This window comes from Netta rufina (genome assembly GCF_964035555.1).
Source record: "Netta rufina genome assembly, chromosome: 26".
Lineage (NCBI taxonomy): Eukaryota > Metazoa > Chordata > Aves > Anseriformes > Anatidae > Netta > Netta rufina.
This window is the reverse complement of record NC_140150.1, coordinates 638,466-660,236: the sequence shown is the minus strand read 5'-3', so window position 1 is coordinate 660,236 and position 21,771 is coordinate 638,466. Positions and strand designations below refer to the sequence as shown.

Here is a 21,771-nt window from a genome sequence, read left to right as displayed (position 1 = left end):
CCTTCCAGAGCAGACCTGGAGCGGGGGATACGCCTCGAACCTCCCTGCAAAGGACCCGCACGTGCACATCTCAGCCCCTCCAAAAACCAGTAACACCAGAACAGGAGTCCCCTCTGCAGGAAAACCCGCATTTTCCTGTTTTCTACTTATTTTTCCCTCCCTTTGGCTTTCAAGTGATTGCTTTTGAATGCCTCTGGTTTGCAGGAAAGCAAAGCAATGTCCCACCTCTGCTCCAGCAGTGGGGATTCCTGCGCAGCCCCACACGGGAGTGCCCAAGAACAGAGCTGGTGCCTGGGGGCAGAGCATCGCCTGCAGGGGAGGCAGGGGAGTCAGTTCTCATTTAGCATTCATCTGGCACCAGCTGTCTGTCATTCTCCTCTTCCAAGTCAGTTGTCTCAAGTAAGCCTGGGGGAAAGCAGGGAGTCTTGCCTTTTTTTTTTCCTTTAATTTGAGATAAGCTGAGCAGTTACATGGTAATTTAATGCATGACCTTCTGAGCAACTGAGCAGCCACTTACCAGGGGACACTCACCAAGTCTCTGCTGGAGGTCCCAACCTGAGGGGGCTCCAGATGCAAACAAATAAAAAAGTAATCACTCCCGGCTGCCTATTTCATCCAGGATGTTCAGATTTAGACAGCTTGCCCCAGCCACAGCCTGTGGGGCAGGAAGGCTGCAGCACCTGCACGTGGTGAGGTCCGAAATGCGTAACATCGGCCACAGAAATCACAGCTCCCGAGCACACCGCGGGCAGGCATTTCTGTACAGGATTACAGCACGACACCTCCTTAGTCACCAGCACCTATTAGCAGGCCTAATCACCCGGTATCTGGCAGGGAGCACTAATTTTAGAAAGCCCGCACAGCTTTAGGAAGCCGCCACGTGACGGGCTTGCCAGGAGCCACCGAGGCAGGATGCCTCCACTTAGGCTTTGAGATAATTTCTATTCCAGTCGAACAAAGCAACACTTGGAAAGGCAGTTTCTTTTTAAAGGGAAAAACAAACAAAAACCCAAAACTCTGATCCCAATATAGAAAAAGAAGAAACACAAAACAAGCTAGTGGCTGAAAAGAATTTCCCTTTATCCACAGATAAGGTTTTTAGGGGAGATAAAGCTGGCTGGTGCAAAACAGCCCCATTCATTTAGTCCTAAATATAGCTCTGCAGGCACCCTGCCCCTTGAACGCCCCAGATGAATGCCATCCCCAGCACACCTGGAGCCTCCCCGTGCTGAGAAGATTTCTTCCATTCATCCTCCAGCCCCAAAATCCCTTGGACAGCTCACACACACACACCTGGAGCTCGCCACACACCAGGTTTGCCTTTGTGCTCACCCGGAGCCACCCAACGTCACTCGGGGTAACCTCAGCCACGGCTGCAGGATGTGGCCCTGTGACCTGATGAGAGCCGCGTGTCCCCTCCTGGGGGGCAGGATGGGACCAGGGCACCCCCACAGCCTCCACCCAGCACACGCAGGAGAGGTCCTGAGCTGCTGGGAGGCCCCCAAACACCTCCCGACACCCCCGCAGCAGCCGCCCAGCCCTGCCCCTGCCCCATGCCTGCACCCAGCAGTCGAGGGCTGGGCAGGTTTGGGTCTAAACCAGGTTTTTGATTTTTCAAAGCAGGGGGAAACTGAGGGAAGGGTTTTGCCTGTCCAGACCTGACTGTCCTGATACCAGTAACTTGCCCAGGGGTCCCCTGCACCACTGCAAGGCCTGGAGCACAAAACCAGCTGCCAGGCAGATGATGCTCATGGACCAGATTGCAGACCTGAGCAGAAACCTCTCTGCGGGCACCAGCAGCAGGGCCAGCACCTCCCCACCATGCTCCCTCATGGCAGGAGCAGGGCAGCCCTGCAGGAACCCCATCACACCTAATTAGCAGCAGCAAGCCATCACGCAGCAGCCAAACACACCCGGCCCCACCAGCCCCTACCTTTCATCAGCAAGACCTCCCTCCTCGGCCGCTGCAGCCCCTCCGACCATGACTTCGACTTGGGAAAACACCCAAAAATTTTGCGGATTCGCTTCGTTACAAGCCCAAAGCAAGCGGCTGCCTCCACTTTCCCTCCCGACATCCTGGTGAGAGGAGACCGAGAGCTCCCTGGGCCAGCACGGGAGAGGCTCCGGGCACTGCAGGAGCTGCGCCTGCTTCCACGAGAGGCCTTCCTCCCGTGGAGATAACGCATCCACAGCGCCCATTTACAGCCCGCCGCTGTTTGACAGATATATATATATATATTTTTAACAAAGAGGCAATGCACTCAGCTTGGGGCTGGTGCATCTCAGGGCTTGTCCGGCTAGCCATGGAAAACTTTCTATTTCTGGGGCTTTTTGCTTGATAAGATAAAACAACCCAAGGGAGGAGATTAGAGCCGAGAGGCAGCGCAGGACCCAGCCGCACGCGGGAGGTCTCGCTCCCATCTCCTCCCTTCCCTTCGCTGCCTTTCCCCTGCGGTCCTGTAAAGCCTCCGATGTTTAATGAAGTGTTAAAGGAATACATCGAGGGTAATTTTGACTTTAACTCTGCAGAGGGGTAGCCAGGTTTTAGATCGATGCTGCCGTTCTTTCACAGCACCCACCGGTTACAGCTGCGCTGGGTGCTGAGTGATGGGGTGGGACAGGCACCCCCTAACAGGGCACCTTCAACCCGTCACTCACAGCCTCGCATTTCCATCCGTCTCATCTCTGCTCAGGCATCTTCTCACAATCAGGGCAGTTTCCCAGCACCTCGTGCCACACATTCTTCCTGTCTTACCCCTGGAGTAACACAGATGAAAGTTCCCAAATTTCCCTAAACATCACACCAAGCAGGCAAGGAGGTAACACAAGGGAATTTCTTGTTCACAGCTCACTGTCCCAACCCCTTGAGAGTCTCCCCACGGCTACACACATCCCTTCTTCCCACATCCAGAGCATCCAGCTCAGCTAACCCCACCAAACCAGGAAAGAAATGGAGGGAAGAAAAGCCCCAGGACTAACCTGTACAGCAAGAGCTGGAGCTTTTCCTGGCATTTCTCTCCATAAATACTTCCTAAGGCATCGGGGCTGGACTGAAAGCAGCCAGGAGGATGACCCCAAAGACCTGAGCTGCCCCAGGAGCCAGGACAGAAGGTGCAAGGCCCGGGGCAGGTCTCAGCCCCTGCCCACACCTCTGTATCCCTGATAAGTGACTGCCCTGCTCCAGGAGCTGCGGGCAGGATGCGCCCCACGCCCGCCCCCGATCCCACAGCACCCACCCCAACACCTGCGAGGGCGAGCAGCCTCAGGAATCTGTCCGGGCCAGCTAAATGCAGAGAAACACAACGTGCCGTGGCTCTGCGAGCTGTTAGCAATCATGATTTACAGTGGTGAGAGCAGAGATGTGACAGGGCGTGGGAGGACGTGGAAAACCCTCGGGTCCTGGAGAGCTACAGGTGCAGAACCCCGTGACAGCAAAGCTGTGCTCCCTGAGAGCGTCCCCACCTGCCAAAGAACTCCTTATCTTAAGCAAACGGCTGCTCAAGAACCTGCAATGTCAGAACTGCACTTTGCTAACCAGAAAGAGAGACGCTGTGTTTTGCCGGCTTTTTTCTTAAGGAAATGGGTCCCGATTCGGCAGTGCTCGAACATGAACTGAACTGCTCGGAGGGGCTTCAGACCCTGATGTAAACCCAGACACGTGCTGAGGCACTTTGCTGAGCCAGCTCCACGCTGCAAGATGGATCAAACCCTGCCCTGGGACAGAGCCGTGCCTGCCTCCGCAGCCACCAGGAGCTGAGGAGCCCCAACCCCTCCTTGGGGCAGCATTTCACAACCAGCCGTCCCGCAGGGCAGCAGGGGTGGTTTTCTTACAAAAAGCCCTTTGGCCAACAGCCTCCTATGTGGGTAACATCCCGGACAGAGAGGTACGAGCTCCATCCTGTCGGGCCAGGAGGGCATCGAGCTCCAGCCAGGCCCTGCTGGGCCCCCCCAGCTCCCCACAAACCACGAGAGCAAACACCCAGAGGTGGCTGCGGTCACTCCAAATGTGAGCGACACGCCCGGCTTAACCCACCCGGGCCAAGGAAACAGTTCCACGGGACTTGATAAACACAGCCCAGGAAATATGTGAGCAGTAACTCACACCCCGAGCTGCCCGCAGCAGAGGCCGCGGCACAGCCCTGCCAGCACAGACACAAGGCCGGTGAAGGCCGGGGGTGAGAGCCCAGAGCAGAGCAGATGGTGGAAAAAGGCGAAGGGACGAGCACTGGGATGGGTCTGTCCTCGGGTTTTGCTAGCAGCTGCAGTTCCAGGAGCAGGAATTTCACAGTCAGCACCTGCAACACCCGTACAGCAAGGACGGGAGCATCCTGCAGGAAGAACCGGGCCGCCTCGGGGTGAGCTGGCATGGAAATGCAGTGAAGTGCTCTCAGGAAAAGGCAATTTTGAGGCTGCACTGAGAGCTGCTCAGAGCAGAGCCAGGGAAATGGCTGGAGGGGACATGGAGCAGGTGGGAGGGAGGAGGAGACACAGCCCCAACCTTTCACTCAAGACCACCAGATCTGATGTAGATACAAATAGGTCAGAACTGCACAAACACAACCCCGTGAATCCTCAGGCTACAAGCCGAAAGCAAACAAGCAGCAACCCTGTACCAGAAGAAAGATTCACCACGGAAGCAAGCACTCCCCTTCTGCAGCTCTCGGGCATTTGTAAAAGGAGCCACTGCTGGGAGGACAGCCAGCACAGAAGATGTTCCGAGCATTTCCACTGAAGTTTCCCTCCTTCCCAGCAACGCTGCTTGGCTGTTGGGGGAATTTCAGAGGCAGAACTACTCCCACAGCCTGGATAATTATCCACGGAACTGAAAAGGGAAATAGTTATTTAAGATTGGTTTCAATATAACTAGGAAAAAAAAGTCCTGTGAGAGAAGTCACTCAAAACATCTATTTATAGTGCTCACAGCACCACAAAGTGCTGGGGATTAATATTTCAGATTGGGATTTTCAGAACAACCACCAGGCCCCCCGAGCCTCACCACATGTGTGAGCCCCACAACAGCTTGTGCAGGATGCCTGGTGAAGGACAGGAGCCCAACAACATTTGTTTTACTTCAAATAAAGCCAGGCTCGTCCTTTCAGCACGTTCATCACACATTTGCTGGGGTGCAGCGGGCGAGCTCCCAGCCCCAGGGAACACACCAGCCCTTACAGCTCTTCCAGGGAGTCAGTCAGGAAGGGCAGGCAGAAAGCAAAGGTACCACTGGCAAAACGCATCTACATCACCCCCTTAAAAATAATTCAACTAACACTGCACTGAACAAGCTCACCAGCCCCAGCACACCCCTGTCACTGAGCTGTCTGGGCTCCATGTAATTACCAGCAGCCCGTGCTAAGACCTTAACGCGATGCAGCACAGCCATATGGTGCAGCCACCTCCCGACTGCCCTTCATTTCCAAATGGCACCAGGAGGCATGTGTACGAGCCCTGCTCACACCACACCATGCAAATCCCTGCTAGAAACATTTCATCAGTTCCTAACTCCAGGAGAGCCAAGCATAAGGACCAGAAGGGGCTGAGCGTGGCACTAACTGCCCCAGTGAGGCTGGCGTCACAGCACGAGCCTGGCACAGTCCCCCAAATGAGCAAGAAAATAAGCAACGAAGCCTCCTCCAGAGCTGCACAGGGGACCCAGCTCATTGCTTTGCCCCAAATAACCACCAGCAACCTGCCAACACCCATGCCAACACCAAGGGCACCCTGGCCCCACACACCCCTGACGGAGTACAGGTGATGCTACACGCACAGACCTGGGGTGAATGGCATTGGCATCACCAAATCCTGCAAAAATCAGAGGGTGCAGCTGACCCCAACCAGCACGTCGCAGTCACTGCACCAGCCCCAGCCCCAAAAGAAGCCTCCAGCCAGCGAGTAGTTCCACCTTGGGCTGCTTCACCAGCTCCAGCCCCAGCCGTTCCCACACCCACAGTGCCGGAGCAAATTTCCTTATTAATTTCTACTGCCAGCCAGCAACAGAGAAAGGACAAATGGATTCATTACCAAGATTAATTGCACCAGAAATACATCGGCATTCCTCATGTTCCAGTAGCGGTGCTTGTCATACAGCAGCAATCAGTGACATTTGCACGATGGAGAAGTAAAAGCTTGACCCAAACAACACAAAAACTGACTTTTCCTCGGTTACCTGAAGACACACAGCACCTAACCCCAGCTGCTGCTCTACCCAGAGAGCTTTTGCCACCATGACTTTTCCTTGCTCATGTCCCTGCTGATGCAAGTGTGACTAAGCCTGCCCGTTTTGCTCCCTGCACTGCTGGTGCTCAGCCCTTGCTGAGATAAACCAGCTCTGAAGGGCTCTTTGCTGCACCAAACCCATCCCTTCGGGCTGAGCACACAGCTCAGGCAGGAGAAGCCCCCCACTGACATACACTGGTAGTTTTGGGGTCAGGGCACTTTCCCTGGAAGAACTTGGCACCAGATGCAACTTTTTTGGTACTTAGAGTTGATTTATGGCACCTGTGTCCCTCGTGTCTGGAGCAATCTGCTGCCCCCAAGTTATCAGTGAGGGGAGCTGCCCAAACCTCCCCTGCCTCAGTCCCCTCGTTCCCTCTCCCTGGGACACTGCAGGGCTGCAGCAAGGACATTCAGGGTGTGCGTGTGCCCCGTGGCCTGAGAGCAGCCCCAGACCCAGCCAGGCCACCCCGTTTGGTGGCTGGGAGCCCCCATCCCACCCGGCAGAAGTGGTGACCTCCCTGCAGGACACGGCACAAAGGTGACACGTGCCGGATGGGCACAGCAAACATCTCAGCGACCTTGAGATGGCTCTCATCCAGGAGTCAGGGCAAAGCAAGGTGCCTGAAAAGCCTTCTATTCCTGGAGGGATTTACACCCCACCGTAAAGCATTAAGGACACAAAACCCTTTCCACTAACCGAGGAGGAGATCTGCTGCCCAGGAAGAACACCGAGCCCTTCACAGCCCCGGCAAGGAGCAGCTAACCCCAGTTTTCCCCAAAAAACTCTGCTTCCCACAGCCCATCACCTCTGGTGGGGGTCACAGGGGGGAGTCTCGCAGGGGGGGCACGGGTGGGAGCAGGCAGGGGAGTGGGGCAGTGAATTTGGGCACAAGGAGAGAAGGGTAAGGACAGATGGAGCCCCTGGGCAGGCGTGGGGGGGGGGGCAGCAGGGTGCAGGGGACAACGGGAGAGGGGGAACAGCAGGGTGCAGGGGACAGCAGGGGTAGGCAGCGGGGTGCATTGGGCAGCGGGGGGGGTTCAGCAGGGCTGAGGGGGCAGCGGGGGGGGGGTCAGCACTCACAGTCGCAGCGCAGGGCGCGCTCCCGCACGGCGGCTCCGCACAGGTCGCACCAGCCGCGGCGCAGGGCGCGGGGCACGAAGCGGTGGCCGTGGCCGTGGCCGCTGTCCGGGGGCTCCCCGGGGGCCGGGAAGATGCTGCGCACATCGGGCAGCAGCCGCGGGACCCCCCCGCGCCGCCGCAACCGCCGCGCCCCCCTCGCCCCGCCGGGGCTCCCCGGCACCCGGCCGCCCCCCGGCTCCGGGGCGCTGGGAGCGGGGCCCGACGGCCGCCGCATGGTGCCGGGAGGGGGGCACGGCTCCAAACACCCACCCCCCCCCGGCCCCAAAAGCTCGCAACCCCACGGCCACGCCACGGGCTCCCGGCACAGGGCAGCGCAGGCGCCTTGGCCCGGCCCCGGGGAGGAGACAGGGCCGGGGGGGGCGGCGTGGGAGCGGCCGCCGTGGGATTCCCACGGGGAACCCCCCCCGGGACGGCTGCCCCCATAGCCGCCCTCCGGACCCCTCCCCAAGCCCTTGCGCCCCCCACGGAAAGGGCTTTCCCTACCCCCGGGGGGGTTCTTCCAGCAGGAACCTTCCCCGTGGGACCCCCCCCACGCTCTCCCGAGACCCCTCCCCACGGGACGCGGCTCCCCGCGGGCCCGATGCTGGCTGGGGGCAGCGCACAGCACCCCCGGTCCTGGTGCTGCAGCCGGGGCGGGCAGCCCTCAGCACAGAGCTGGGGGGCAGCAGCAGCATCCCCAGCCCCGGCAGCACCCCCAGCCCCAGGTTTTTCCCCCCCAGCAGCAGTAGGAGCACGCCTAAGGTGCTGCTTTATATACGGTCACTAAAAGCTGGGTGCAGCCACACAGCGATCCCTCTCCTCGCTCAGTGATTGCACGGCCCCGGCTGCTGGAGCGAATTCCCCTTCCCCACTGCAACGCCAGCAGGGCTCTGGAGCGCCGCTGAGGGCTGCGAGCCGAAGCAATTATCTCTCCCAGCTGAGGCTTTTGTGGTTGTGGGAGAAGTGAAAAGGAAAATATTATGGCCAATTTCTGGAGTGGATCTGAGCAGGCTCCAGCCCTGCGGTGCCAAGGAGAGCCGTGTCTGGTTTGCCAAGCCCTCCGGATACCCTGGGCCGCGCAGGACATGCATCGCCCAGGCTTTGGGTTAGCTGTCGAACCACCAGCACATCCCTTCTCTGCCGTGCTCAGTCGCGTTGGTTTGAAACGCGAAGCTGGGGCAGAACCAGGGCTGTGCCCCTCTGGGCTGTGTGAGAGCGGCCAGGTGAAGGGACGGCTGCGGTGAGCATGGTGCTGGGCTGCGCTTGGGAAGCTCAATCTGACATCCTCATGAATTCCCGAGGACAAGGTGAGCCAAAGATACTGAAGTCCTTTTGAAAGATTTCAATTTGAAGGATGGATCAAAACACTGGCTCTGAGTTACAAAAGACTTGTGCCATAAGCAGTCACTAACAAGAGCTTAAAACTGAAGGAGTCAGCCTTGATTCTGGGAGTCCCCTTTGCAGCTGCTGTGTTAGGGCAGTTTAAGAATGACAAGGGCTTAGTAATATTTTATTTTATTTTATTTTATTTTATTTTATTTTATTTTATTTTATTTTATTTTATTTTATTTTATTTTATTTTATTTTATTTTATTTTATTTTATTCTGTGCCAAGACATAAATCCCTTCTTGCTAGAGCCAGATGTGTTCCAGGTCAGATGCTCAGCTGACCTGGTGCCACCACCACACGTATCCCAGTAGGGGCTGGAAATTTTTGCCATGGTCAGTCCAAGGATTGCCCCACACCGGGCAGCCCCCTGCCTCTCCGTGGTGCCGCTCTGCCCCCCAGCTGCTGGCTGAGATCTGGGTCCTGGTCCCGGGGCTGGGGACGAGCTCAGGGACTCGCAGGAGCCCAGGGAGCAGAGCAGCCCGGCAGGCCCGGACTTGGCTGAAGGCTTTTGGCTGAGCCAACGCGTGTCACCTCCAGAAAACGTGCCGGGAAGGGAACTGGAGGAAGGGTGAAGGGAAGATCTGGGTGTTTCGTTCCCTGCTGAGGGACAGGTTCGGGCAGGCACGCTGAGCATCCCCGCCGTGGCTGAGTCAGACGCGTTTGCTTGCCCAGGCAAAGGCTCAGCCTCTGCTTCCAGCGGCACCACCGGGAGCTGCACGGAGCCGCCCCGGGCTCTGCTGGTGCTGGCGCTGCCCAAACCCCGGCTCTGACCTCCCCGAGCACCAGCAGCCAGTGGTGGTGACCTGGCAAACACACGGCCATGGGCATTGTGCAGGGACAGGAGTGAATCCAAACTTGTCCTAAACCCTCTTTCAGCAGCACAGCCACCACCTCGCAGATGCAGGAGCACAGGGGGGACACCGGCTGCCAGCCCACACCCTGTTCATGCAGACCCTTCCCAGGGTGCTGTGACTCTCCAGGGAGCCCAGGACACTAATGTGTGTGTGTGTGCATGCCCTCGGTGTGTCTGCAAGGGGTGGAAAGAGCTGGGGAACTCTGCCTGCTCTCTGCCAGGAGCCCCCTGGGTGTAAAAGCTGCCGCGGAGCCTCACTGACCCCATCCCCTGTGCTGGGACATGGATGCCACCCTGCCTGGCTTCCCTGCAGCCCAGGCACTTTCCTGTCACCCATCCTGGGCTCCCTGCAGCACCACGGGCTGTGGGATGTGTCACAAGCCATAAATCACCCCGGGGATGGGCAGGAAGAGGTGGACAAAGGGGGTGGCACACCCGATGCTTCCCACAAAGAGGGCCTTGATACCATCGCACGCTCGCAGTTCCGAAAACCCGGGCTTCCCCTATCACTGAGCTGCAGGCGAGCAGCTGACTCAGCTGATAACCAGAGGATTACGGCTTCTCGTAACACCCAAGGTTAGAAAACAGGAGGAAATTTGGAGCATAATGCATTCCCCAACAAAGGACTGGGTGCAGCCCTGATGCAGAGCAGCAGGGCCCATCCTCACCGTTCCGGGCTCTTCCTGGCTGTCAATGAGGTGGGAGTAATGAGCTCCCCATCCCTGCCACTCCCCTGGGGCATAAAAGGAGAGCTTCCTGCTTGCATCCTTCCCAGAGCAGCTTCAGACAACGCCAGCAAGCCCCGAGGTTGCCTGCCTTGGTTCCCTGGTCCCCATCTCCACCCCGTCCCCATCCCTGCTGCCGCCCTGCCACCCAGGCTGTCGTCACCTCCTCAGATGAACGCACATTTTCACCCCGTATTTATTAATGAGGTGGACGTTTAGGATTTCTTGTTGTCTTTCACCCCAAAGAAACGTGCCTCCTTTCTCTCAGGGGACTCGCCTTGCCTGAGATTTTGCCTCGGCATTCACTAACCCCCCAGGTGAGGTTGGAGACGTTCCAGTGAGGGCTGTTTGGATGCGGCACAGACACAGACACGTCCATAAACACTGATCTCAGTTACATTTATAGAAAGGCACCAAAACAGAGAAACCTCCCCCAGCTTCCTGCGCCTGCTGCCATCTGCAGCCCGGGACGGGGCCGAGCTGGGGACAAGGCCGGGAGGGGAGGCAGGAGGAGGGCGGGCAGGGACGGCGGCTGCGCCCTGAGCCCCCCGCGGGCAGCGCTGGAGCCGTCCTGGGCCGGCCCCGGCCTCTCCTCCATGGGGTGCAGCATCCCCCTGCCCTGGGCTCTGCCCCAGCCCGCGAGGCACCCATGAGCACAGGAATGTTAACAGGGGTGGTAATCCCTAAACGGGCAGGAGATCATTTCTAGCCTCTTTATCACCCGACATCGTGGTTCAGAGAAGCTAGAGAACCGTGGAAGTCCTTCAAGCACTTTTCAAAAGGAAAAACCCTCGCGCTGTGCCAACTTTCCATCAAGTTTTCACTGGAGAACCGTGCAAAGTGCCAGAGCAAAGAGGTAGGACCGGGGGCAGCTCTCCAGACACGGGCACCCAACTCGAGCACAGCGCTGGACCCGCGGTGTGTGTGTGCTCCCCGCTGCCAGCAGCGCTTTGCTTCAGCACCTGCAAATCCGCCGCGTCCTCAGAGGCCGGGAGTGGGAGCAGCCCCGCTCAGCCTGCGGGAACAAAATCAGAGGATTTGGCTGGGGAGGGCTGGGCTGGGCTGGTGCAGTCCCAAACCACGGCATGGGCTGGGCACCGGTGGCTGGGCTCGTTCCTGCGTCTGCTGCTGTGAGCTCTTCGTGCCGTAAGCAGGCCAGACCTCCCCTTGTCCCCTCTTTTATTCATGGTGGATTTGCTGCAACAGCACGCTTGGTCCTATAGAAGCCAAGCTGGGGTGAAACCCTTATTTCGTTTTTTCTTTCAAAATCCAATCTGAAGCTCTTTGAGGTTTTGGTATGGATATCCATAGTGCTGGTTTGCATTGAGACCCTCAAAAACAAGTTTAAAGAGGAAGAAACCCAAGGGGGGGCTGCCAGCAGTGGGATTTTGCGGGGAGGTCTGTCCAGGAGCAGAAAGCATCAGCTTCTGCACGGCAGCCAGCAGCTGCCAGCACAGAGCAGCGCGGGGAAGGGCTGGAAGGAGGGCGGCAGGCATTGCATAGCTTGTGCAGTAGCTCATGCTTCAATTTCCAAGAAAGATAAACCCTCTCCTGCTGCCAGATGATGATGCAGACGTGGTGCTGCTGGAGGAGCCGTGCCAGGGGCTGTGGTCATACTCGGCGCCAGGCTCAGCCGTCCCCATCACGGCACCGGGGTGCTCATCCCCCAGCCCGCAGGCAGCACCCCCAGCACCCATCGCCACCCGTCCTCACCCCCGGGGCAGGATGCACCCCACTCACCGCTCGATGATGCTGTTGTTGAACTGGAGGTCGCACGTCACTGACTTCATCTGCTCCAGCAGCTCCTGCATCCTGCCAGACACACAGCGAGGGGCTTACACGGGGGCTGCCCGGAGACCCCTGCCCGCCAGAGAAGCAGAAGCGGTGGCTGAGCAGCAGGGATGCCCCAAACCACGGGCACTGAGCTGGGATGACACCGGGCAGCCCCAGCCCCACACCAGCCCTGCAGAGCCGAAGCCGGAGCCCTGGTGCTGTCCCACGGAGGACGAGCAGCAGGCGGTGGCACTGTCCCCATGGCACCAGGCTGTCCATGAGCCCCCTTCCAAACACTCACTGGAAAGCCATCTCCCGGCGGGCCTGGCTCAGGGGGACGGGGGAAGGCACCGGGGGGACCAGGGCCGGGCTCCGTTTCTCCGTCAAGGCCATCTGGGAAAAGGTGTCCAACGCCTGCAGAGATGGAGACATTTGGCAGCTCCGGCACCCAGAGAGCTGTGGCCTCACCCGCGGGTGCTGTGTGCGTGCAGCCTCCCCGTGGGCACCCTGCTTAGCTGAGGGACCAGAGGGTGACCAAACACCTGGGGAAATGACACCTGTATGGTCACACCCTGCACACCACCTCGTCAGGAGAGGCAGAATGACCTAACCAAAGGGCATCGGCCGGTGGCTGTGCCCCAAGGTGTCAGATAATCCACCGTGACAGCTGGAGGTGACACGTCGGCTCTTCTACTGCTGCCATTTCCTGCCTGCTGAGCACAAACTCCCCAGCACCACGCCGTCAGTTTTGGACTCAGTGCCACAGCCAAAGGTTCACTCAACCCTTGTTCTGCTCAGCGGAGCAAAGCAAACTCCCAAAACTCCAAGCATAACTCCACAAATCCGCAGCAAGTTGTTGAAACGCGCCCGGTGCTTCCCCCCCAAGCAGGGCGGCAGCGCGGGGACCTACGTGCTGCAGGCACTCCTGGCACTCCATCGCCTCCACGCCGCAGGTGCCGATGCGGTTGCTGAGCCTCTTCAGATGCTTTTTTGTCTCACACACCTTCCTAGAAAGGAAAAATGATGGTAAAAACTCCAGTCAGTGTTTGTCAGCAATTGAGATTATCAGTGTGGTTTTTTTTAGTTTGTTTTGTTTTTTTAATTTTGCATCGCTTTCTGCGAACCAAGCTGGCTCAGCGTTAAAATCCCAAGGGAAAGATTCACCACGGTGTGGGGACTGCAGCCTCCACAGGCAAGGCCATCCAAACAGCACCGACAGCAAGCTAATTAGGGGAAGCGTGGCTTACACAGGGCCAGCTCCAGAGCACCGCTTCTGCCTCCTCTGTCCCCTGCAGAGGACTGAGCTCCTAGTCAAGGTGGGTGCCAGGTTTTGTACCCCACCCGTGGGCTCTCCTTTCACACCTGAAGCCCATAAAGGTCAGAAAATTCCCCCCTCAGCCCACCCTGTCCAGGCTCCAGCCCATGGGAACCCCTTTAGGTTTTGGGGCTGATCCCCTGATCCTGCCAGCTCTGGGGCAATGGGGCCACGCAGCCAGCAGGTGCCTCAGGAGTGACACAGCTTAGTATAAAAAAAAGTTTGTTTTAGCCTTAAAAAAAAAAAAGGAAGAATATTTAAGGTGAATGGTCCACCTCTGGTCCCCAGAAAACAGCCACCGCACCACAAACCCTCGCTGCCAGCAGGAAGAAACCCAAAATAAGGCAATTACAACTCAAGTAAAAACAATTTTTAAATATCCAGTTGTGACTCATGATGCGTCCTGCCTAAGGACAGAAAAAACAGATGCAAAAATACTGCAGGAAAACAAGCAGCAGCTTCTCTCCCTCCTCTGAGTAAAAGCAGAAGCCCTGCTTGGGCACGGACGGGGCTCGTGCTTTGGGGACAGATTTCATCCTGGGACAAAGCTGCCCCCGAAGCCGAGGGGAGATTTAAGAGCAGCGTGAGGGGATGTGGCAGGAGGTGAGCCCCCACTGTGGGTAATAATTTCTGCCCCCAAAACAAAACCTCACCATGGTGAGGGTTTGCAGAGAGAAACCCCCAGCTTCGCCTGCTGAGGCTGGAGAGGGGAGGGTGCAGGGGAACTGCCCGCTGCCCCTGGGGACCTTTGGGCATCTCGGACAAATCCCTGGCCTAAAAATCCCCCCAGCACTAAATCCAGTGCAATGCTCCATGCCGGAAATTGGGACCAGGTCAGAGGCACAGTTCGATCCTAAGGCACTGTAGAAAATCTTTCTCTCACCTACACGTACAGCCCGTGCGAATGGACGATCTGCTCTACAGGCAACCTTGCAATAAAAATCCAATTCCTGCGACATCCCCCCCTTCTGAGAGCCTCCCCCCAGCCCGCTCCTTCTCGCTGTAATAGGCAGCGGATTGTGCTCAATCGCTGCAGCTTAATTTGCTCTTTGCATCATTCCCCAAACACCGCTTAGCGTAACACCTCTCCTAACAGGCAGATCCCTTTGTCTCCGCAGGAATCTTGGCCTGATAAAATAACCTCCAAGGAGGGAATCCGGCGGCATCAAGGGGAGCTGCAAGTTCACATTGGGCAGGGCCGGCTTCAGCCTTACAAGAGCCGGGTACGGGATAAGGAGCGGATACACAGAAGGCACACGGAGCTTCTCTGAGGTCTGAAGCCCTCGCTGCTGCTGGAGCCCCCCTTGCCCACCCCCTCGCCCACCCCATGTCCCACGGGGCTGTGCCGGGCCAGGATCCCCAGACCCCACGTGCTGGTACCTCATCCTGCTGCTGTGCAGGGCCAGGACGTCCTGGTACTGCCGCACGCACTCGTCCTGGAAAATCAGCAGAACCTTCCTGGCCAAATGCCCCAAATTCACCCTGAAAGCAGGAGAGGCAAGGGGGGAAGGGAGCAGATATTATTTCCTGAAAGGCACGAAAATGAAAAGCCCAGGTTACATAGCAGCAGGACTGAAGCTGGCTCCTGAAGGGGGGGGAGAGGGACTGGACAAGCGGTGGTGCCAAGAAAATGAAACCAAAGCAGGACAAAGAAGAGATTTCAATTCCCCTCTTTCAATGGAAAATGAAAGGAGAATTTTTACAGATAGAAAAGCCCCACGGGCACTGTGCCACCTCTGAAAGCCAGGCAGGTAGGGAAGCACTTCCCCAGAAATGGACACATCCTAAAGAACCATTTCAGGGGATAAACGAGCCCCAGACTGAGCGAGCAGAGCAGCAGCAGCCGGCCTGAAATGTTCTTGTTCCCCGCAGGGCTCTTTGCCCCGGGAACGTTTTGCATCCCCGTGCGATGCTCTCGGAAATGCCAAATGTCTGCCTGGCAACGCTTTGGGGCCAGAAGGGGAGGGGGTGCTGCTCACTTGTCCAGCTTGTGAATCTGCTCCTCGTTGTAGCCCAGCCCTGGGGGAGGAAAGACACGGGTCACCTGCTGGAGCCAGCTCCACGCGTTTTTGTGCTCCTAACCCAATAAACAGGCAATTTCACCATGCCCAGATCACTGGGGAGGCTTTTCAGGGCTTCATTCCCCGGGATTACTGGCACGGGACAGAAACCAGCAGGGAAATAATTTGTTTTCCCCCCAGGTCAGTGCAGGGACGCCCCCCAGTGCACCCCAGGACTCACGCGGACAATTCCTGGCCTTCCTGAACTGCTTGTGTATGAGCTGCATCTTCTCCAGGCAGCACTCGAGCTGCTGGATGCTGTGAAACAAGGACAGGGAAGGAGGCGTGAGGCCACAGGAGGAAGGCTAGGAGATGGGGTACCCGCCCCCGGCTACCCAGCTCGGCCCCAAAATCAAACCCAAACCAGCAAAACCTTCCCGGGGGTTTTGGTAGAGCCGCTCTGCAAACCTTTTGTCTTCGTGCGCTTGTTGCCTGTGCTGCACCAGCTCGGACAAAATGCCATCCAGTGCCCCCTGGAAGTCGTAGATGCTGTGGGAGCACTGGGAAAGCTCCTCCACGACCTGCAGGTGAGGAAGGGAGGTGGGGGCCGGCTCCTGCCAGCGCCGCCTGCACCCATGGGTGCTCCCAGCCCCTGCCTCGCTGCTCACCCTCTGCAGCCGGCTCTTCACCACCGCCAAGTCCTTCAGAGCTGGCAGCCCGCTGCCTCCGGGAAGAGCCTCGTACCTGAGGACAAGGAACCTTCCTCAGTATTCAGGGGTGGACATGAATAAACCATCACCTGGGCACAGAAACACCTCCCTGGGGGAGCGGGGCAGTGGTCGGCTCAGGCAATAAATCCCAGCTCAGGCACCCAACCAGAGCCACGAGATGCAAAGCTCTGATCGGTAAAAACTCGCCCCGTGGTGTCCCATTTGTTCCAAAATGTCTGATTTTATGTGAGCTGGCCTCATGCTGGCTGATGGGGAGCACAGCACCCGGGCACAGTTCCCCCCCTGCCCTGTCTGCCTCCTCCTCGTGCTTACTCTGTGGTCGCGGGCTGCAACAGCCCAAAAACCCTGAGCAGGAGCCAGAGCCCAAGGACTCCTCCTGGGCTCACACAAAACCAGACCCTGACAATTAAAAGCTGAAGCAAAGAGGGAGAAGCAGCCACGGCGGCTCACTTCCCACACAGTCTGCACAAGAAGCAAAAAAAGCCTCTTGTGCTCCAGCTGCCAGCTCACTCCTGGAATTTATTCCTGATTATTCAGGCACCTTGGAGACCCCATAGCTGAGCTGCGATATTGGGATGACGGCAGCAGCATCGGAGCCTCCCCAGCCTGCTGCCCTGGCACCTTTGTGGGTCCTGCCTGCCCCTGCTTCCAGCACCCAGCACCCAGCACCCAGCACCCAGCACCCAGCACCCAGCACCCAGCACCCAGCCGGCAGAGCCACCCCTGCACTTACAGCCCGCGGGTCTTCACCTCCAGCAGCTGCAGGCTGGTGAGCACCGTGTTCACCCCTCTCCTCTGCTCCAAAACCCTCGAGCACTCCGATTTCAGGTTCCCACTGCCACGAGAGAAAACGGCCCGTCCTGTTTTCTGCCTGCCCCGGCAGTGCCAGGGCTCAGCTTGTGGCTCCACCGGGCTGCTTGTAGGAGAATGAGGGGCTGGGGGCACTGCAAGGGGCTGGGATGGGTGGGAGGGTGCTGGGAGGGTGCTGGTCGGTGGGCACTGCACAGGTACGGCACAAGGAGCTCCTGCCCCAGGGGAATGCAGAAGATGGTGAAAATGCACCATGAAGGTTTTAATAATGAAGATGATGATGATGATGTTTTCCTCAGCCTGAAAAAGGTGACCCAAAAGCAGCAAACGGGGGCAGGAACATCCTCAGACACTGAGCCCCCATCCGGGTGTAGCCCCCTCCCAACCTGGCACCTGCGTCCCTTGCATGGGGACGCTGTGCTCCCTCCCAGTGCCCCCACTGCCTGCAGAGGCTGGAAAACCCCGAGCGTTTCAACCCTTAACACAAATCTCCCGGTGAAACGGGGAGGGACGGGCGGCCCCGGCACTCACATCACCCAGTGCAGGCCCCTGGCCACCAGCTCCTGGCAGCGCCGCAGCGCCTGGGCGATCCGCAGCGTCTGGTGCACGGCGCCCACCGCACTCTGCAAGGCAAAGGGGTTGGACCCGATGATCTCTCGGGGTCCCTTCCAGCCCCTACGATTCTGTGATTCTGTGAAAGGGACGGTGCTGGTGGCTGTGTCCCCGCTGCCAGGCTCCCCGTGGCCATCCCCACCTACCTTGGCGGTGCTGCAGTCGGCCACGACGTCCACCTTGGGGACAAACTTTGGGAAGTCGAGCGCCGCTGGAGAGATGGAGAGCAGTCAGCCAGGGGGCTTCGGGGGAGACCGGCAGGGACGGCTCCTGCCAGCCCTACAAGCCCCCGAGCTGCTCAGGGTGTCAGGAACGGGAGCAGCTGCAATGCTCGAGGCTTAGCGCAGCTCTCCGAGATATTTTGGGAACGGGGGTGAAGGCACGAGCTGCACAGAGCACACATGGGAACATCTGGGGGGGAACTGACCCTGAAACCTTCCAATCCTGCCCCAGCCCCATTGCTCTGCCACCTCCTGCTCTGCCTTGGACTCCATCAGGACGATCCTTTAAGCAAACCCCTCTGACGGTGCCCACCCCGTCCCTGCCGCGGGTACTCACGGTCTCTGTATCTCACTCCCACCACCTCTTCTGGCTGCTCGGCGGAGCTTAGCAGGGTCAGCGGGCTGTGCCGCGCGGTTCTGCAGAAGCTGTGGGCCTGCAGGTTGGGATCCAGCTCGTACGGGTGACCTTCATAAAAATATTCCTGATGGTGGGGAGCTATGCTCGTTTGTTTGAAGACAGCGTCTAAAAACTTGCTGGTACTGAAAATTAAAAAAAAATATATGAAAGGATGGGGAACGAGCCGTGAGGTTTGTGTTCAGGTTTCCATCGCTTTAGCAGGCTGCCGGCATCTCCTCGTGGCAAAACTGCGCAGAGGCCAGCGGGGCCCCTCCGGAGCTCAATTCCCAAATTCAGCCGGCCTCTCCCGGGGGTTCCTTACGTGTTGTAGGGGTGGATGTAGATGCGATGCGAGGAAGCCTGCTGCAGGGAGAAGACGTCGACCACGATCCTGTGCAGAATGTCATTGGTTTCTGCAAAAAACTGATCGAACCCCCAGCACTTCTCCTGATCCGCCTCCAGGATATTGGCCAGGATGGGTATGAGCTGGTCCTTCAGCCCCCTGCGGCAGCAAGAGGAGAACGAGGAGAGGTTTTGTGCATATTGCTGTAACCACAGGCCATGGGGGGGTCTCGGCAGGGGCAGGGTGCAGCTGCAGCCCCACGGGGAGCGGGGCCGGGACGCGGGACCTGCAGTGCCACTGGGGACACTCACGCCGAGAGCTGGCAGGTGACAGGCAGCTCGTAGCTCCACTCGATGCTCCCGTTCTCCTGCCTCTGCACGCCCGCGATGGCCCCGGGGGGCTTCTCGGTGGTGATTTTGTACCTGGGGGGAGGAAACGGCTCGGTTTGTCCTCGGTGAAAGGAGCCAGGAGACGCCCGTCTGGGCACCACGGCCCTCGGGTGCAGCAAAGAGGGAAAGGAGAGCGTGTGAGCGGGCTGGGGAGGGCACAATTTACAAAAAGAAAACACAATATGGAGATAGGGAATAGATCAAGAAACAGTCAAAAAGTTTCACACGAGCATTACCCCTAACTTCTTCAACTGTTTAGCACCTGAATAAACATTTGGAGGGTAAGCAGGACAAATGGACACAGCCCCCCACCATGCTGTGTACGCTCCCCACACCGCAGAGAGCACGCAGCCAGCCACGAGCTACGTTTCCAGGCTCTCTGGGTTTTATGGGGTCGAGCCACCCTGCAGTCAGAGGGTGCTGCAGGCAGGCACCGAGCCGCCACCAGCTCGTCCTGCAGCCCCCAGCCGCCGAGCCTCCCGGTACCCACATGGTCTCCTTGTTCCTGCGGGGTCCCCCGAAGGGGACGAAGGGCAGGCTGCCGGTGGCAGCGTGGTAGAAGGTGACGCCGATGCTCCACAGGTCGACGGTGACGCCGTAGGCCTTCTGCTGCGGCTTGCGCAGGACGGCTCGCTCGTACATGTCCGGGTGCTGGAGGGGTGAAGCAGAGAGTGGTGCTGCCCTGGGGCATTTAAAACTGCTCCTTTGGGGCTCTTCTGCTGCGACCCCAAAGGAAAACGTGGCCCGGGGGGCTGCAAGCAAAATGCTGAGCCCCTCTCTTCGAAACTCATGGCCCCTTTGACGTGGGGCTCTGCAGGTCACCGCTTCTCCCCGTGTCGCCCCGCTGTTGGAGGGATGGGGACTGGGACCCCACAGGACACCCCGTGGCCACCAGACCGTCCCCGTGCCCTACTCACGAGATACTCCTCGGTCCCGTAGACGGACACAAACTTTTCGTCATCTTCCAGCTCTCGGGCAGCCCCAAAATCCGTCAGCTTGTAGATGCTCTGCCCGTCTTCGCCCACCAGCCGCATGATGTTGCCAGGTTTGATGTCCCTGTGCACCACGCCGTTCTCGCGCAGGTGGTTCATCCCCGCCACTGGGAGCAGGAGGGAAGCATGGGCCTGGGGCTCTCTGCTCAAGCGGGCTTTGGGTGAATGCAGGGGTAAAAGAAGGACCAGAGCGGGGACAGGCCCCAGGGCTGGCTGTGTGTTCATGGGAACCAGCGTGACTTTGGGGAAATGGAGCCGAGGAGCGAGCACGTGGGGAAGCACAGCCCAGTCCCATTGCTGCTGGGCAAGGAGATTTTTGGGTTTCCCCCAGAGCAGCGCTCACCGACCCAACCTGCCCCAGGTGCTATCTCTGAGCGTACAGGCTGCCCTAAACGCCCACAACCCCAGCACCGGGTGGTCCCAGCCTGTCCCAGAGCCCCAGGAATGGGGACGGGGATGGGGACAGGGACGGGGCCGCATGCAGCCCCCGCTCACCCACGCACTGCAGCACGATGAGGAACTCGGGCTCGGCCAAGCCGAAGGCGTTTGCTGGGTCCTCGAGGACGTTGAGCAAGCTGCCGCTCGAGCAGTACTCCATCACCAGCACCTTCTGCTTGCTGCTGCCCTGCAGCAGGGAGCGGCGGTGAGGCCGCGGGCGGCTGCCCCATCCCGGCACTGCTGGCACTGTGGTTTCTGAGCTGTGGCCCCGCTTACCGTCTCCTCCACGGCAAATAACCTGACAATGTTTTTATGGTTCAGCTTCCTCAGCATCTCGAACTCCCTCATCTGCACCTCCTGCGGGCGGAGGTAGCTGGCATTGTTGAAGACCTTCACAGCGACCAGCTCCCCTGATTTCTGGGAAAGGAGGAAAAGGAGAAAAAGGAAATGGAGCGTCACCCTGCCTGTGCCCCGAACAGCAACGTTAGCTCCAGCACTGCTCTCTCAGCCCGCTCTGGATGCAAACTGTGCTCACAACAGAGCTTGCTTTCTGAACAGGCTTCCTCAGCCTTTGCTGTCTGCATTGCAAAAGCCAGAGATATCGCTCGGCTCTGTTTGCTTCCTGCCTCTGAAGCCCATGTGCTCGGTGGGAGCATGTTTATGCTGCTGTCACAGGCCCCCACCTGCTCTCTGCAGGACAGGGCTGTTTTCAAAGCATCCTCCCAGCCCTGAGCCCCGCAGAGGCAGCTTGCTTAATAAACTTCAAAGGCCAGTGGGGCTGAAAGTCTCTGTTCCAGCCCTGGCAAGTGTTTGCATGATGTATGCAAATCGCCACGGATGGGGTTTTCAAAACCTCTGGGCATTCCCCAGAGCAGCTCCACCTCGATGCAGGGAGCACCCGCACTGTGAGCCCCAGTGAGCCCTAAAAGCGGCCCTCACCCCACAGAACTCTGCTGGGGGAAGCAACCAAGGGAAAAAAAATGAAAATAAAACCCAAACAGCCCCAGCACTGCCGGCAGCTGTGGCTCACGGCAGGGCGAGGGCAAGCGGAGCATCCCCGTGCTGCGGGGCAGGAGGGCTGGGGCATGGGGGCACCGTGGTTTTGGGGCATCCACCACCCCCTTCTAACCCTCCCTGGCACCTCCTCACCTTGTTGCGAGCTTTGTAGACGGAGGCCGTGGCGCCCTGGCCCAGAAGATCGTCCGTGCTCCAGAGGTAGTTGGGGGTGCTCTGCATCGCCTGCACCGCCGCTGCGGGGAAGCACAGAGGTCACCCTGGCGGCTGCTCGCATCCCCCTGCCCGGCCCCACCACCATGTGCCCGGCCGTTTGTCTGCCTGGCTGTCCGTCCGTCTGCTCCTGGCAGTGCCCGGGGACACTGACGGCACAGCATGGCCCCGGCAAGCAGCTCCCAGCCTCCTACCTCGCCGGCGCCGCTCTGCGCCAAGGGC

The 21,771-nt window shown here is 58.7% G+C and overlaps 1 protein-coding gene across 1 annotated transcript; it reads right to left on the bottom strand.

The window, feature by feature from the left end:
- Positions 1–12,037: 12,037 nt before the first annotated feature.
- Positions 12,038–21,558, bottom strand: IKBKE (inhibitor of nuclear factor kappa B kinase subunit epsilon; the record flags this gene model as incomplete). The annotated part of the gene is made up of 19 exons (XM_084301844.1): positions 12,038–12,113; positions 12,376–12,488; positions 12,985–13,081; positions 14,770–14,871; positions 15,369–15,408; positions 15,631–15,707; positions 15,858–15,970; positions 16,058–16,133; positions 16,854–16,955; positions 17,462–17,553; positions 17,689–17,753; positions 18,101–18,303; positions 18,483–18,662; positions 18,815–18,925; positions 19,383–19,543; positions 19,810–19,991; positions 20,380–20,509; positions 20,599–20,739; positions 21,472–21,558. The coding sequence occupies 19 exons, from the start codon at positions 21,556–21,558 to the stop codon at positions 12,038–12,040; spliced, it is 2,148 nt and encodes a 715-aa protein (XP_084157970.1).
- Positions 21,559–21,771: the final 213 nt, after the last annotated feature.